Source organism: Mesoplodon bidens, assembly GCF_964165515.1.
Source record: "Mesoplodon bidens genome assembly, chromosome: X".
Classification (NCBI taxonomy): domain Eukaryota; kingdom Metazoa; phylum Chordata; class Mammalia; order Artiodactyla; family Ziphiidae; genus Mesoplodon; species Mesoplodon bidens.
This window is the reverse complement of record NC_138163.1, coordinates 81,696,889-81,713,148: the sequence shown is the minus strand read 5'-3', so window position 1 is coordinate 81,713,148 and position 16,260 is coordinate 81,696,889. Positions and strand designations below refer to the sequence as shown.

General features: G+C 51.1%; 1 protein-coding gene across 3 annotated transcripts; it reads left to right on the top strand.

Annotated features, from left to right (window-relative positions):
• Positions 1 to 1,480: 1,480 nt before the first annotated feature.
• GJB1 (gap junction protein beta 1) lies at positions 1,481 to 8,415 on the top strand. Of its 3 annotated transcripts, none has more exons than XM_081222666.1 (2): positions 1,481 to 1,552; positions 6,901 to 8,415. In XM_081222666.1, exon 2 carries the CDS (start codon positions 6,917 to 6,919, stop codon positions 7,769 to 7,771), a length of 855 nt encoding a protein of 284 aa, XP_081078792.1. In that variant the 5' UTR covers positions 1,481 to 1,552; positions 6,901 to 6,916; the 3' UTR covers positions 7,772 to 8,415. The 3 variants fall into 3 exon arrangements, with proteins under 3 accessions (XP_081078792.1, XP_081078793.1, XP_081078794.1); XM_081222667.1 differs by lacking the exon at positions 1,481 to 1,552 and adding an exon at positions 3,633 to 3,843; XM_081222668.1 differs by lacking the exon at positions 1,481 to 1,552 and adding an exon at positions 5,835 to 5,849.
• The last annotated feature ends 7,845 nt before the right edge of the window (positions 8,416 to 16,260 follow it).

Genomic DNA, 16,260 nt, shown 5'->3' with positions numbered 1-16,260 from the left:
AGCCCCCCATCCTTTACTTTTCCACTCAAGCCTCACCTCCTCTAGGAAGTCTCCCCTGGTTACCTCAATTTACCCTCATCTTCCCCTTCTTCAAACTCTCTCAGCAGTCCAAGTCGGCAGCACATAACTGAACATACACTAATACTTTTCACGGCAACTTTTTTTTCTTTTTGGCTGAGTTGGGTCTTCATTGCTGCAGGTGGGCTTTTCTCTAGCTTTGGTGAGCGGGGGCTACTCTTCGTTGTGGTGCGCAGGCTTCTCATTGCCGTGGCCTCTCTTGTTGTAGAGCATAGGCTCTAGGCATGTGGGCTTCAGTAGTTGTGGCTCACGGGCTCCAGAGCGCAGGCTCAGTAGTTGTGGCACACGGGTTTAGTTGCTATGTGGCATGTGGGATCTTCCCAGACAAGGGTTCGAACCCATGTCCCCTTCATTGGCAGGCAGATTCCCAACCACTGCGCCACGAGGGAAATCCGTCATGGCAACTTTTGAGTCTTGGTCTTGTCTCCTCCGGAAGTTGATAAATTCCTTAAGAGCAGTTAGGATGTTTCCCCCTCTCCTGCCATCTGCCCCTGGCATGTAACCAGTACTGGGTACCCAACAGGTGTCCAGTAAAGACTTATCAGTTGATGTACCCATATGCCCGGGTTTGGCCAAGGGAAGCCGGAGCTCTGGCTCTCTTTCTGGCAGTGAGCTTGGGCTGGGGTGAAGAGAAGTCAGGGGACCAGTTTCTGCTGACTTCACTTATTTCTTCACTGCCACTCAGGTCACAGAGTTAGCAGGATCTTCAGGTAAACCTTCCTTCAAACTGGACTGATCCCTCAGTTAATGGTTGACATTCTCTGTTTACCTTAATGATTGCCAAGATCTGTTGCTGCACACGATACATTTTGTGGTTCAACTGCCTTGGCCCCGAGGGTAGAAGGCAATTCTGAAGAGGTTTTGGGGTTCTGGGATGGGATTGGAAATACTTTGGTCCATCCCTAGCCACTCAGGGCATGGGCAATAAACAGACGGCCACAGAGCACCCTGGTACTGCCATGTGGGGGAAGCACTGCCGTCTCTCACCTCAGCCTCAAGGGGCCAGTAAGCATTGCCCATGGCTTTTTTTTTTTTTCTCCCCATAGTCATATCATTTTAAAGACTGGGAGCTGGAAGGGATGGAAGGGATGGCACATATTGGATCTACCTATGGCCAGGGGTGGGGGAAGGCTGAGGGCTGAGCCCAGGTCCAGTTCAGCCTCCCAGACTGGGCTAAATATGCATACATGGGTGACGATGATGCCTCTCTTCCTCTGGGACAGGGCAGTAACTTCAGGCTATGTGATTTGTGTCTCCAAAGCCACTGGGAGCTCAGGGGATCAATCTTATTTAATGATTTTGTGTGGGAGGAAGTAGGGCTGGTTAATGTTTGTCTGGTTCCTCTTGGGCTGTGGGCCATATCTGGCTCCAGCCCTGGGCTCTTTGTCCCTCCCCTGGACTGGGCTGACAGTACCTAGTGACATAGTGCAGACACGCTTGCAGACATTCCCTGGGAAAGGGCAGCAGCAGCCAGGTGAGGAAGCTGGGGGCTGAGGGAGGTGGGCCCCGGGGGCTGGTGTGGCCCAGGAGGGCAGAAGCGGGGGCTGGGGAGAGGCCCGGGTTTTGCCTTCTCTTGGGCTCAGGATTCAGCCACTTAGATCCCTTCTCTGCTTCCTTCTGAGCTGGGCTGAGGCCCCTCCCGCCAGGCTTGCTTAGTTTCTCTCTGTAACCCCCAACTCATCCTCTTTCCAGGCTCCGTGTTGCTTCTGCTCTCACTCTTTTTTTCCCAGACAAGAATCCCCCTCATCTCCACAGGGTCAAATCCCCGGAAAGACTTGAGGGGCCCCCACCAAGCTCAGGGTGGCCAAGTTTATCTCTTTAAGACATTTCCTGCCACACAGGGTTAGGGTTCGGTGGGGCCTCTGGGCACTGCCCGGTGCTGTCTTCCTTCCCTGATTGGAAGGTAAACCAGGCGTGCAACCAACATGGGGGCTGTCAGCGGATGAATACAGTGCACTCAGCAGGCCCAGAGTACCAGCCAATGGGGCCAAGATTTGGGAGCATGCGTTTCCATCTTCTTGAGGGAGACAGGGAGACTCAAGCTGAGCTTGGTGTAGCTGATGATTGGGAGATCTAGAAGACGGGTGGCTCCCCACCCCCAGCTGTTTAAAAGTTGTTCCAGCTGTTGGGAATGGCACTTCAGAATGCATGGACTTTTAGAAAATGAGATGGGGAGAGGAGAACAGAGACAAGAGGGGTTTGAATGGAGAGAAGTCTATATGAGGATGCAGCAGAGCAATGGGGAAGGGACCCAGGCTTTGGTGAGGGGCCAACATGAATCCTAATCTGAGCTCCAGCACTGGCTTACCAGCTGTGTGATAAGTTACTCAGCTTCTCTGAGCCTCCATCTCCTCCTCTGTGAACTGCAGACAATAACCCACAGCTCACAGGGTTGTAGTGAGGATAAGAGTTAAGGAACAGACCACTTCTAGCACACAGTAGGTATTTCATAAATGGTGGCTGCTATAATAAGCCCAAGTAGAGAGCAACAGGAAGTCAGATAGCTGATGGAGGCATAAGAGGGCATAGTCCAAACAGTGACGAAGGGAGCTGATATTAGCAGCAGTTCCGTGGAAAGACCATGGCAGAGTGAGAGAAGAAGAAAACTGGAATGAGCTAGATTGGCCCTGACCCAAGCCCCGCCACAGAATACGTATGGCAGCGTGGAGGGAACAGTGCAGCGACTGAGGTGCTGTGGAACCACAGGGGGTAGGCGGTGAAGAGAAGCAGGTGAAGAGGCAGAGGGCCGGAGGAGTTTGGTCTTAGCCAAACTGATGAAGGCAGCCCAGAATTCAGAAGAAAATCTCAAAGAAAGGTCCCTGTCCTTTCCTGGCCAGAGGCTGCCTGTGAAACAGGGGAGGGAGTGTGGAGTCTGAAGCGGAGTGTAACCTCAGCCAGCCCAGCCGGGCCTCTCTTCCCCAAACCAGAAAGACACAAGGAGTTGGAAGGAGGCACGGGGAAGAGGTGGGAGCAGAAAGAGAGAGACAGACTTGATGAAAGTGTGTGTGTGTGCACGCATACCCACGCATGCTGGCACACGTGGAAAGGAGTATACGTTTCTGAGTTATGGGCCTGGTCTCAGAATGCAGTGTCCTTTAAGGAAGGGAGGCTGCCAGTGTACAAAGGCTTTAGGGTCAGAGGAGAACAAATTTGAAATTTGACTCTACCATTTAGCAGCAGTGCAGTTGTCATTGAGGTAAGTTATTTAACCTCTCTGAGCCTCGACTGCCTTGTCTGAGAAGCGGGTATAATATTAGTTGGAGACACTGAGGACGATCTCCTGATTTGGAACGGTGCTTGAGTGCTTGGGCAAATCTGAATATGAGGGCAAGGCCAGAGCCTGACATGGTCAGAGAAGTCTTGCCCAATTAAACATGAGAGCAAAACACTCCTGGAGCAACACAGAGCATATCAATACCTGGACTTTAACCCAAAGTCACAAAAACAGTTTGGATTTCAAAATCAGGTAAGTCCCCTGGATGTTTTTGAAATGAAACCCTTGAGGTATTGATGTTGACATAGGGATCAGCTCTCCTTCCAAAGGGAGCGCAAAAATTGAGATCCCAGTGCCTGCACAAGGGTCCTTAGGGGCCCCAAAGGGAGCTCCTGGCTATGTCCCAGAGGGCTCAAGAAGATGGGAGGCGGAGAGCTACAAGAACCTAGAAACTCAGGGGTGGCCAGGCTGTCTGTGGGGCACCGCTGAGGGACAGAGAGAAGAGAACATATGAAGTTTGCTTTGAGGTTTGAGGAAGCAGCTGGAGAAAGGTAAGGAAGGGGAAACAGAACAAATCAGGAGGCCGCCGAAAGCCCTGGGAAGGGAGGAGAGGAAAACAGCTGTCAGTTATAGGAAAGGGGAGAAGAGCTAGAGGAGAATAAAAGCCAGACCAGTCTTCGATCTCTCTGTTTCTAAAACACACTCATAGAAAGAAAAATGATCATTGTAGCTGAGGCAGTAAAGCCTTATGGGAAAGAGTATGGGCTCTGGAGTCAGCTTGACCTGGCTCAAATCCCAGCTCCAGCACGTACTCACTGCATGACCCTTGTGACACTGGGGTAAGTCCCTTCACCTTCCTTTGCCTCAGTTTCCTCGTCTGTGACATGAGGATTACAAATAACACCTCCGTCACGGGGTTGTTCTGAGATTCACGTGAGATCGTGTGCATGCAAGGGCCTGGCCCATAACAGGGGCTCAGGAAATGGTTATTCTTTTTTTTTTTTTTAAAGAAGATGTTGGGGGTAGGAGTTTATTAATTAATTAATTAATTTTTGCTGTGTTGGGTCTTCGTTTCTGTGCAAGGGCTTTCTCTAGTTGTGGCAAGCGGGGGCCACTCTTCATTGCGGTGTGCAGGCCTCTCACTGTCGCGGCCTCTCTTGCTGTGGAGCACAAGCTCCAGACGCGCAGGCTCAGTACTTGTGGCTCACGGGCCTAATTGCTCCGTGGCATGTGGGATCCTCCCAGACCACGGCTCGAACCCGTGTCCCCTGCATTGGCAGGCAGATTCTCAACCACTGTGCCACCAGGGAAGCCCCGGAAATGGTTATTCTTAATAATGCTCCTCGACCACCTGTTTTTGACTCTAACGTGTCTCACTGGATGAAGCATTTCTTCCCGGGGTACCTCCTGTAGCAGCTCTGCCTTCAGAATCCCAGGCTTGGGAGAAAGGGCACCTGCATCCCTGCTTTTCCCACACTGGTTTAGGCCCACAGCATAAACTGGCTGAGGCTTTTTTGTTAAGCTAAATGAAGAAACCTTGTTCAGGGAAGTAATCTATCTCCCAGGGACCGTCCCTTCGTCCCCCAGTTCCTGTCATTCCATTCCGTTCCCCACAGCTTTTCCAGCTGCTAATACCCTACCCTTTCCCTTACAACAACCACTGCCCCTGCGTCCAGGCCTGTGTGCTCTCACAGCCAGTTCCCGGCTTCCAGCATGATCTCCTTGCAACTTAATGGCAGAAGTGGTGGGGAGGCCTTCTTTGCCTGCCTAAGGGACAGAGGGGAATTTCTTCCCTAGAGCAACCGGCAAGCTCAGGAAACCAGGAGTTACCATGTATGCTTGACTTGGGGGCAGGGCAGCAATGGAACAGTCTGTTCTGTCTCAGAGAGACACTATAGGTCAACAACAGCATTGGGAAGGAAAAAAGAGGGATATTGGGTTTGGCAGATCACTTAGTTCCTCCGAAGCCACATTGTTTTCTCTTCCTGATAAGGTTTTTACTTCCCTTGATCACCAACTATGAAATTGGAGCTGGGCTAAGAACTTTTGCAGGTTGCTTCTTTGAACCTCACCATAACCCTGGGTATTAACCCCATTTATAGATGAACACGGCAGACTCAGAGGTTCGGTAACTCAGCCCAAAGTCGTAGCCAGTGAAGAACCAGTATTCAGACCCAAAGCTAGGTGACTCTTACCTATTCCATCTTCTAACTTTCTGTTTGCTTGCTTAACGTTTGCTTTCTCCTCCTGGCTTGTCCTCACCTGGCCACCCTCGATGTGGGCTCAAGGAGGAATGGTCAGGGTTTGCTCCATGACACTGGAGTTGGACTGTACTCACTGGTCAGCAGCTTCCTTGCTTCTTGTGCTTTTATGGGTAGCATTAGCTTTTGCTTCTGTTGCTGCTGCTGCTGCTGTTGTTGTCATTAACGGCTAGGCTTCGCTTTTGTGGACACCATCAGCAAAAGCACAAGGATTATACCATGGAAAGAGCCTAGACTTCTGCTGCGGATACCTTTGTGTTTCATCTTACTCAAGCACTTCAGCTGTGTGATCTTGAGTGAGTTACTTAACTTATCTGAGCTTCAGCTTCCTCAGCTGGAAAGACTGGGGTAACAGTCCTTAGACGCTTGCTAAATGGGTCAAAAGAGAGAATGTATGGGAAAACGCTTAGCACAGTTCCTAGCTTGATAAATGTGAGCTCCCTTTCCTAACCTCAAGCTCACCCATTCCCTGAGAGGGGATCTAAGCCTAGGAAAAATCCTGCTGAATCTAAGTTTCTAGTAGAGTCACCGGAGAGGGCCTCAGCCCAGAGCCTCCTGTTCCCCCGGGTCCCCTCTTACATGCACCTGTCTTTGTTCCATCTTCCCCCTGCCCGCCCCGCTGTGGCCATTCTTCTGGTGGGGCTATGGGGCGGGTGCGGCGATGGACCGGGCGGGCACAGAACAGGTGGGTGCAGGCTGGGTGTCCGGCGCTGGGACACAAGTGCTCTGTGTGTAGGGTGGGCGGAAGTCAGGGCGTTTGATCTGAATTCTAAAGGGCGTTGTTCAGAGCCCCACAAAGGTCCCATTGTGCAGACACTGGGTATAAAGCAGCATATGACTCCCCAGCACCGGGCGGTGATGAATTGGGACGCAGGCGCGGACCCAGGGACCACTCCCCCTGCACAGACATGAGACCATAGGGGACCTGTCTGGGTGGCCTCAGGGATAGGCGCTCCCCAAGGTAATGAGGCTTTGTTGGGTTTGCCCCAGGTCCAGACTTAAGGAGCTGGGGGAGGGGGAGCTAAAGAGGATGGGCCGGCAGAACAAGATGGGCCTGGCAACAAAGGGCAGGAGAGGAAAGAATGTTGGATAAAGGCGAAGAAGGGAGATGGGGCTCAGGGAGGTCAAGTCATCAAGTGAATGAGGGAGGAGGAGGAGAAGTAGGAGGAAGAGAAAGAGAAGGAGAGGCTAGCACGGGAGAGGGGGTGGTGAGGAAAGCTATGACTCTCCGTCTTCCTTTCTTGTCACTGGCTCTTGGAAGGGGTAAGGGGGTGTCAGGCAGTGTTATGGTGCCTGGCTTTCGGCCCCAGGTTCCTGACAGCTTGCTCTGTGGCTCATGTTTTGCAGGTGTGAATGAGGCAGGATGAATTGGACGGGTTTGTACACCTTGCTCAGTGGTGTGAACCGGCATTCTACTGCCATTGGCCGAGTGTGGCTCTCGGTCATCTTTATCTTCAGAATCATGGTGCTGGTGGTGGCTGCCGAGAGCGTGTGGGGTGACGAGAAGTCTTCCTTCATCTGCAACACCCTCCAGCCTGGCTGCAACAGCGTCTGCTACGACCACTTTTTCCCCATTTCCCATGTGCGTCTGTGGTCTCTGCAGCTCATCTTGGTTTCCACCCCAGCTCTCCTCGTGGCCATGCACGTGGCTCACCAGCAGCACATAGAAAAGAAAATGCTGCGACTTGAGGGCCACGGGGACCCCCTACACCTGGAGGAGGTGAAGAGGCACAAGGTCCACATCTCAGGGACACTGTGGTGGACCTATGTCATCAGCGTGGTCTTCCGGCTGCTGTTCGAAGCCGCCTTCATGTACGTCTTTTATCTGCTCTACCCTGGCTACGCCATGGTGCGGCTGGTCAAATGTGAGGCCTACCCCTGCCCCAACACAGTGGACTGCTTCGTGTCCCGCCCCACGGAGAAAACCGTCTTCACTGTCTTCATGTTGGCCGCCTCCGGCATCTGTATCATCCTCAACGTGGCCGAGGTGGTGTACCTCATCTTCCGGGCCTGCGCCCGCCGAGCCCAGCGCCGCTCCAATCCGCCCTCCCGCAAGGGCTCCGGGGGCTTCGGCCACCGCCTCTCACCTGAGTACAAGCAGAACGAGATCAACAAGCTGCTCAGCGAGCAGGACGGCTCCCTGAAAGACATACTGCGCCGCAGCCCCGGCACCGGGGCCGGGCTGGCCGAGAAGAGCGACCGCTGCTCAGCCTGCTGATGCCACAGACCAGGCAACCTCCCATCCCGTCCCCCACCCTGCACCGGCCTGCCCCTCCTTCTCCCCTGCCGGTGCACAGGGCTCGGTGCACAGGCCTCAGACTGCTAGGGATTGCTCCATCAAAACCTTCCTTCTCTCCCAACTTCCCTTCCTCCCAGGGCCTTCTGCCTCAGGGGCTGAAGGGGTGGGGAACTGGAGGCCACCCACGCCAGCACTCAAGGCTACTGGGCGTGTGGGCCGCGCTCGTTGCCTGCACCCCTTCCACTTCCCTCTCCCTCTCCCTGGGACCACTGGGGACCAGAGGTAGGATGCTCTGACAACATCTCCAATTATGAAACTAATCTTAACCCCGTGCTGTCAGATACCCTATTTCTGGAGTCACATCAGTAGGGAGGGATGTGGGCAAGTGGAGTGGAGGGACGGTGCTGTGGACGTGTGGGTGGAGAAGGGAGGGTAGCAAACGCAAGAAAAGGAGGAACAGTGCTTGCCGGCCCAAGGAAAAGGAGGACATGTCTGGGGTGGAGGAGGTAGGGAGGGAGAAACAGGCAGATAAGCTGGAGTGGGGGTTGGTCAGGGCTGCCTTTGCCTCTAGTCCCTAAGGCCTCTCTCTGCCTGAAATGTTACACATTAAACAGGATTTTACAGTAAACGAAGAGGTGGCTTGTGTGTTTGTGAAGTTCTTTCTCCTGCAACATCTGACCTCCCCCTGGATGAGCTGGCCTTGGCTTTTTGCTGATCAAGAAAGGAATGGGCAAAAGAGATAGTGACTTGAGTAGCTGAAACTGCCAGGGAGGGATCGCCACCCCCCAGGCCGGGCAAAACCAGGCCTGGGGCCATTCTCTCCTGTTTTTTGGTTTGGGGATCCCCCCCTCCCATTTTTTTTTTTTTTTTTTTTTTTTTTTTTGCGGTACGCGGGCCTCTCACTGCTGTGGCCTCTCCCGTTGCAGAGCACAGGCTCCGGACGCGCAGGCTCAGCGGCCATGGCCCACGGGCCCAGCCGCTCCGCGGCATGTGGGATCCTCCCGGACCGGGGCACGAACCCGTATCCCCTGCATCGGCAGGCGGACTCTCAACCACTGCACCACCAGGGAAGCCCCCCCCTCCCATTTTTTAATAACAGCTTTATTGGGCTCTAATTCACTTACCCCTTGCTCTGATGGGATTTTTTTCATCCATTTTAAGTATACAGTTTATTGAGTTTGGGTAATTGTGGGCAGTTTCGTAAACATGACCACGATCTATTATAAAACATCTACGTTCCCTCAAAAAGTTTCCTTGGGCCCCTTCCTCTGGTTTTAAAAAGATTAAAATGACAACTCCTCCTGGAAAGACAGGAAATGATAGAGAAAGTTTGCAAGTCGGAGAGGGTAGCCGGCATCCCCATGGCTCCACCCACATGTCCCCTGCACTCCTGGGAGAAATATGCCCTGCTCTTCCTCGAAACGCAGCGTTCACGGCTGACTGATGCCCCCAAGCCACCCATTGGATTGCACAGTGACTTTGACCCCTTTCCTCTGACATAGCCCCAGATTCTACCCTCCTCCCCAGTTTCTTTCCCTCAGGAATCAATGCCTCCCACCCCAGAGATGCCTCTAACACAGGTCAAACATTTCACAGCAGCGGCAGCAGTTTCCTTGCCAGCATCACTCGCCCAAGAAGCAGGTAGCCCCCCTCTCCCTCGGTCAGCTGTGGTAGGAAGAGCTCCAGGCTGGCACGTGATAAAGCTGGGTTCAACTCCTGGTTCTGTCACTTAGTAGCAAGGCATTCCCTTCCCCAAGCTTCAGCTTCCTTGTGAGCAGACAAGGGCTGGCCTAGCACATCTCTAGGCTCCCGTTAACACTCTGGGCTCCTCGGATTCCCAAAGGACTCCCCCAGTTTCATGAGGGTTCCCCATCACAGAGTCACTGCCCTCACCAATGGCCCCTCGGAGTAAAAGTTTTCCCCACAGTAAGTTTCTCCCCTCAGCTTCCCTACCTCTTAATAGAAAAAATTATTTGCCACTCCCTCTCAGAGAATGCTGACTCCCTGTGGGAAATATATCAGAAAGGAAGAGAAAATCAGGCATAATCTTATCAGCATTGTTCTCCAGAAACAGTCTTTTCCCTTCAGACAGAAAGCCTGGGAGGGCTCCTCATTCAAGGAGGTTTCTCCTTTAGAAAAGAAAGGAGAGAGTAAGTATTCCTTTCCCACACACTCAGCAATCCTGAGAGAGAGCTTCCCCCTCTCTTAAAAGAGAGACATTCCTTTCCTGCAAGAAATTTCCTTCCTCCTTAGAAACAGACAGCATACTCTGTCAGAGGAGAGGTCCCCACCCCCTCATGGTAGGGAGATTTCTTTTCTTATTGAAATCCACCCACCCACAACACAAAACAACAGCATCTCCTCTCTGTCCAAAAGGCCATCGAGAGAAAGCTTTTCTTTTTAAAAATCCATCCTGGTTCAACAAAGGAACTTCATGCCCTTCTCACATTGAGAAATGTTAAATCCCTCACCTCAGACATCTAGTTTCTCTTCAGAAGATTCTACGAATCCCCCCTTGGAAAGAGGTTCCATCTCCAGATCCAGGCTTTCCTCTCCAGGGGGCAGTGGTGGGACAATAAAGCTACCGGGCTGGGTGTTCCAGCCAAAAGGAGGACTCTCACTCTTGTTTGCTGTGAAGCAGGTGGGAGCAGGCCAAAGGAAGCTTGAGGGGAGCTGGTGTACACAAGATAGCAAGGAGGGTGTGGCAGGCTAACCCCAGGACTGACGTTTGTATTTGAGGCTCTGTCCCAGTCGTGTAAGGGAGAAACAGGAGGCAAGCGGGGCTTGGTACTTGCCACAGAGTAGACACTTGGAAGAGTGAGCGGGGTAGTGAAGACGGCGATGGAATTCAGAAACCTGGCTCTCCACTTATTAGCTCTAGCCCCTTGGACACATCATACTTACCCTTTCTGAGTCTCAGCTTCCTCATCTGCAGTATAGGATTGATGATAACCTCTCTACCTCTTTCACAGAGCTTTTGTGAGAATCAAACAAGATGTGTTCAAAAGCCGGTTACACACTGTAAAGTAAGGAATGATAGTATCACAAGCACTGACGCCACAGCCTCAGGGCATGCTAGAACTCACAAAGAGCCAGAAAGGAGTGAGGCCGGTTCAGCTAGGCTGGAGATAGTGGAAGGAACTTGGCAACAGTAGGGTTGGCTCCCCGAGGGAATGGACAGCAGTCCAAACAGCAAAGTCCAGGAGATGTCGCAAACTTCTCTTGAGCGTGATCCATTTAAGGGTCAATATTCAAGAGGTCTGATCTGGAGGTAGAAAAGGCCTGATAATAGGAGCTTCTTGCACTCTTTCTCATGGCACTGGTGCTTCTAGGGACATTTATGGTCTTTTAAAGGCATCTGTGTGCAGCGATACCAGGAGCTGGGGACAAAGGAACAGAGTCAGCTCCTGGATGAAGGGACTGGCCGAACTAGGAGAGTAGTCAAGGCCCCAGCCAACTGAGTTGGGATTTCAAAGCAGGCTGCAGTCTCCATAGAGAATTGGCATGGCAACCATGAACTGATTCAGATGCCCAATCAGACAGCCTGGGTGCACACAGTGGTGGCTAGAAGGGACTGCTTGCTCCATTTACTGATTCCACAGTACTTAAATGCCAGACCTGACCTGTGGGAGAGAAGGGGCTATAAACGCCCACCAAGCTGGGCTCTCTTTGATCCCTGGACTAGGCCAGTCTGAACCTGGCAGGTGGGGAAAGGACTGGGGCACTCTAGGGAGGGGGAATAAAGCAGGCAGAAAGCACACAGATGTCTGAAAGTGTATGGTATTGTCTTCAGACTTAGACAAATAATCTGCTGCGTGGGATTTGAGGAGGGGAATGGCTAGAGGGGAGGTAGGACAGATAAACTATGACCATCGTATGATGGGCCTTGTACATCACTCTAAGGGGTTAAGACTGTCCTATGGCTGGTGGAAACCATTAAGGGTTTTGAGTAGGGGAGTGCCACCTTCAGATTTGCGGTTGGGGAGATCACTCTGGCAGCTACAGACAGTGGATTGGGGGTTGGAAAAATAAGAGGCAGAATGACCAGCTATGGAACTGGGGCAATAGCCCAAGTAGGGCCTGTGAGACTCATACAGTGGCAGGAGGAATAAGAGGAGACCAACGTAAGAGACACTTCGGATGTAGAATCGACACCAGGACTTGATGTCTGAGTGTGGGGAGATGGAGGAGCCAAAGATAACTCACCGGTTTCCTTCCCCTTCCTTGACTGGCAGACTCCTAATCATTCAAGGCTGAGCTCAAAAGTCATTTCCTATGTGAAGCCCTCAACTCTCTTTTCCTCGCCCCCTCCCCCCACGTCCCTCAGGGAGAAGGAGTCCTCCCCCCCCCCATTCTGAATCCCCACAGGACGTTGTAGTAGTGTGGTTGATTAGAGTGCTTGTCAAGCTGTGTGGTAATTACTTTAACAGCCTTAGCACACAATAGGTGCTTAGTCTGTTGAATTAAGGGCAGCAGGGAAGAGGACAGAGGCATATGCAAAGGCTCAGAGTCTTGAAGGAGTGGAGTGTGTTCTAGAGCAAAGAATGCCGGGGATGTGGGGTGGGGGGCGTCATAGGAGGTGAGACTGGCAAAGTAGGTTGGGGCCAGGTCATGAAGGGTCTCATATGCTGTGTGGAGAAACTTACACAGGAAATTGAACTCTCAGCTGTCGCAGGCAGGACCCTTCTTTTTTAAAAGTTAGGCCCCTACTAGACTTGTAGGCAATTCTGTACTCATCATGGTAGGCAGACTGTGGAGATCTTGAGGAGATCCAAGATCGATGCGTTAAGGTTGACGGTGAACTGTGGAAGAAATGGCAGAGCGACTTGACAGTGGACTTCAATGGACTTCATAGAGAAAGGGTAATTTACTCAGGACGGTGACCGGATGGCTTCCATGTCAGCTGAAGCCCCTGTGAAAAGTCGGTACGGCATAGTGACCTTCGCCAAGTCGCTTGGCCACTCTATGCCTCAGTTTCCTCTTCTGTAAAATAGAGATAATAATAGTACATATGTCAAAGGGCTGTAGTGAGGATCAAGTGCATTCATTACATAAAAAGCACTTAGAATAGTGCCTAGTTGATAGTAAGCTCTATACAGGTGTGTATTTCTATTATTTCCTCTCACCATCTTTGCCACCCTCCAACGATTCACCAGCTCTTTGAAACACTGAACTAAACTCTTTGTCTCACCTAACGGTGCTTTCTTGACTGTCTAGTTGTCAATTGCCATGTGTGTGCTGAAGTAGGCAAGTCTGCATGTTTGCACACACGTAGTGGTACCTATGGCCACATTCAGATATAAGTGGAAGGATGGCTGTCGGGGGGTGGTGGTCTTAATTCTTAATGTAGTTTTAATGAAAAGCATGTGTCTCAATCATAATAAAGTCTGAAACTTTATTCCCAGACTTACAAACAACTTAGGCGGATGAAAGGAAAGGAGGCTGCTTATGGAGCACCCAGTATGGACCAGATTTGGTGCCAAATCAAGCACTTACATATATCATCTCAGTAATGGCAACGTAGCTATTACTATACCTCATTGTAGATGAGGAAATGGAGGGTCAGAGAGGTTAAGTAATATGTCCAGCTGAAAACTGCAGCGCTAGAATGAACACTTAGGCCTATTCTAATCCAAAATCTGTGCTATCTCCTCTACACCAAAGTAACCACTCTAGGCTGCCTCAGTAAGGGTTTCGTGATGGAGGGGTGAGGTGGGGGAAGCTCAGTACGATATGAAAATATTAAACTACTGGAAAACAAGATGTGCTTTGTGGGGGCCCTAAGGTTAAGAGAGAGAAACGGTGAAAGCTGAGGAAGGGGCTGTCCTGTGTTCAGACGGGGAAGGGCAGTCTGGAGGGAGAGGGCGCCTTCTGAGATCTCTGCCTGGAGCAGGATGCAGAAACTGTCCATCCCTGGGAAGCAAGGCAATGTGGGGAGTGCAGCCAAGATGGGGCGAGAGAGTTATTCAGAACCCCTACCTTTCAACCCCCTAAATCAAGATAAGCTTTTGAAAATTCCACCATTTCTTTCCCTTAACCTTAGGGATCTCAAACACATGCTTGGTTTTCCAGCAGTTCCCTTGCCCCTTTCTCTTTCCCCTCCGCCTTCCCTTCAAGGTGACAAAGCCTTTCATTCCACAATTAGAGATAAAAGTCTTGAAAAGCAGATACTTTGGGGCATTAACGCCAACAAAAAAATCATTCATGCTAAAATATAATCAATTCACCAACGAAGAAAGTCTGGTAAGTCAGCTTCCCAAATCTTTCTCAAGTCCCTTTCCTCCTCAGCAGTCCCATCGTGCTGCTGCCTTCCTTCAGGCCTTGAAATTATCTCCTAACTGATAATGTGGACAATAAAAACTAATGTTTAGGGGGCTTCCCTAGTGGCGCAGTGGTTAAGAATCCGCCTGCCAATGCAGGGGACACGGGTTCGAGCCCTGGTCCGGGAAGATCCCACATGCCACGGAGCAACTAAGCCCATGCACCACAACTACTGAGCCTGCACTCTAGAGCCCGGGAGCCACAACTACTGAGCCCGTGTGCCACAACTACTGAAGCCCGTGTGCCTAGAGTCTGTGCTCCGCAACAAGAAGAGCCACCACAATGAGAAGCCCGCGCTCCACAATGAAGAGTAGCCCCCACTCGCCGCAACTAGAGACAGCCCGTGGGCAGCAACGAAGACCCAACGCAGCCAAAATCAATCAATCAATAAATTAATTAATTTTTTTAAAAAAGCTAATGTTTATTAAGTGCTTGCTGTGTGCTGGGCACTGTGCTAAACCGTATCTCCCTTAATCCTCACTATTCATGGAGGTAAGCACCATTATTGCCCCAATTTACAGATGAGGAAACAGGCCACGTAGTAACTTGGTCAGACCAAACATCTAGGAAAGAAAGGGCTGAGCCAGGGATCTGGAACTCATGTCTGCCAGAGGCCATAGGCAAAGCACGTACCCATTTCTGTGCAACTGGCTCCCTGTAGCTGGCCTCCCAGGTTTCTTCAGCACCCAGTTCTCCTCCACCCACCCAGACATGTTAGAGTCACCTTAAAACATGAAGCCTACCCTGCCAGTTCTTTGTGAAAATCCTTTAATGGCTTTCCACTGTTTTGAGGATAAGGTATGACTGTTTCAGTTTGCCAGGACAGGGTGGGGGGTTCCCGGGTTGCTGGGCTTTCATGGCTAAAACTGGGAAGGTCCTGGGCAAACTGAGAGGGTTGGTCACCCTAGCAGGGCGTGGCATTGGATGCCTTTCACAACCCGATCCCTTCTTTCCCAGCAACAGCTCCCACCATTCCTCACCCCTTTTACTGTGCCCTCTCCACGTCCTCTGCAGCCCAACCATTCTTCCCTGAAGACACTCCGAGATCTTTTTTACCTCCATGCCTTTGTGCACACTGCACCTCTATGCTGCCTGATAAACTATCCACTCTTCATGAGAACCCAGCTCCCATAGCACCTCTGTGGTCTTTCTTGATTCCCTGGGACGGAATGAATAACAATTACCTTCTACCTTGACCATTTTATTGACATGTGAGTCTTCCCCAGGGTCAGACTAGGGTGAGGCAATCAAGGCACCTGGGGTGCAAGATTTAAGGAGGCATTCGCTCTCGGGGTTGCTCAAACGCCAACCCTATACTTGCCTGACCCCAGCAGTGAGTGCCTCCTTAAACTTTGCACCCTAAGTACCTTAATTGCCTCACCTTAGTCCCAGCCTTGGTCCTATCAGGCTGGGGAGTTCTCAAGAACAGACTCCAAGTTCTTACTCATCTTCATATCCCTAGTGATTAGCACAAGGGTGGGCACAGAGCAGAAATCTAGATGCACAAAAGACATCAAACCCTTCTCCGTTCCAGTAGGGGAAGGAGGTAGGAGAGCCAGATGGCTTTGGGCCCTGCTGAGGATGGAAGAAGGTGAAAGCAAATTAACAGACTTCATCCTGGCCTGGGGTATGAGGATAGCTTTTCATCAGGTGGTTTTACCCTTGGCACCTGGGAAATCTGGGGCTCTTCCTACTTCTCTGGTCTCTCCATCTCAGTTCCTTTCGCCGGTTAACCGGAGATATTCTCCAAGGTACCATTTTTTTGTCCTTTTCTCTTCTTATTTTCCCCTGAATGATCCTGTCCACTCCCAGAGCTTCAGCTAGGAGCCCTTTGTAGATGACTTCTAAGTTGACACCTCATGCATTATGCTGAGTGAAACAAGTCGAGACAGAGGAAGACAAATACTGTGTGATATCACTTATATGTGGAATCCAAAAAGCCAAACTCATAGAAACAGAGAGTAAAACGGTGGTTTGCAGGGGCCAGGGGGTGGGGTGGGGGAGGTGTTGGTCAAAGGGTATACACTTCCAGTTCTAATATGAATAAGTTCTGGGGATCTAAGGTGCAGCATGGTGACTATAGTTAACAACACTGTATCATATACTTGAAAGTTGCTATGAGAGACCTTAAAAGTTCTTACCACAAA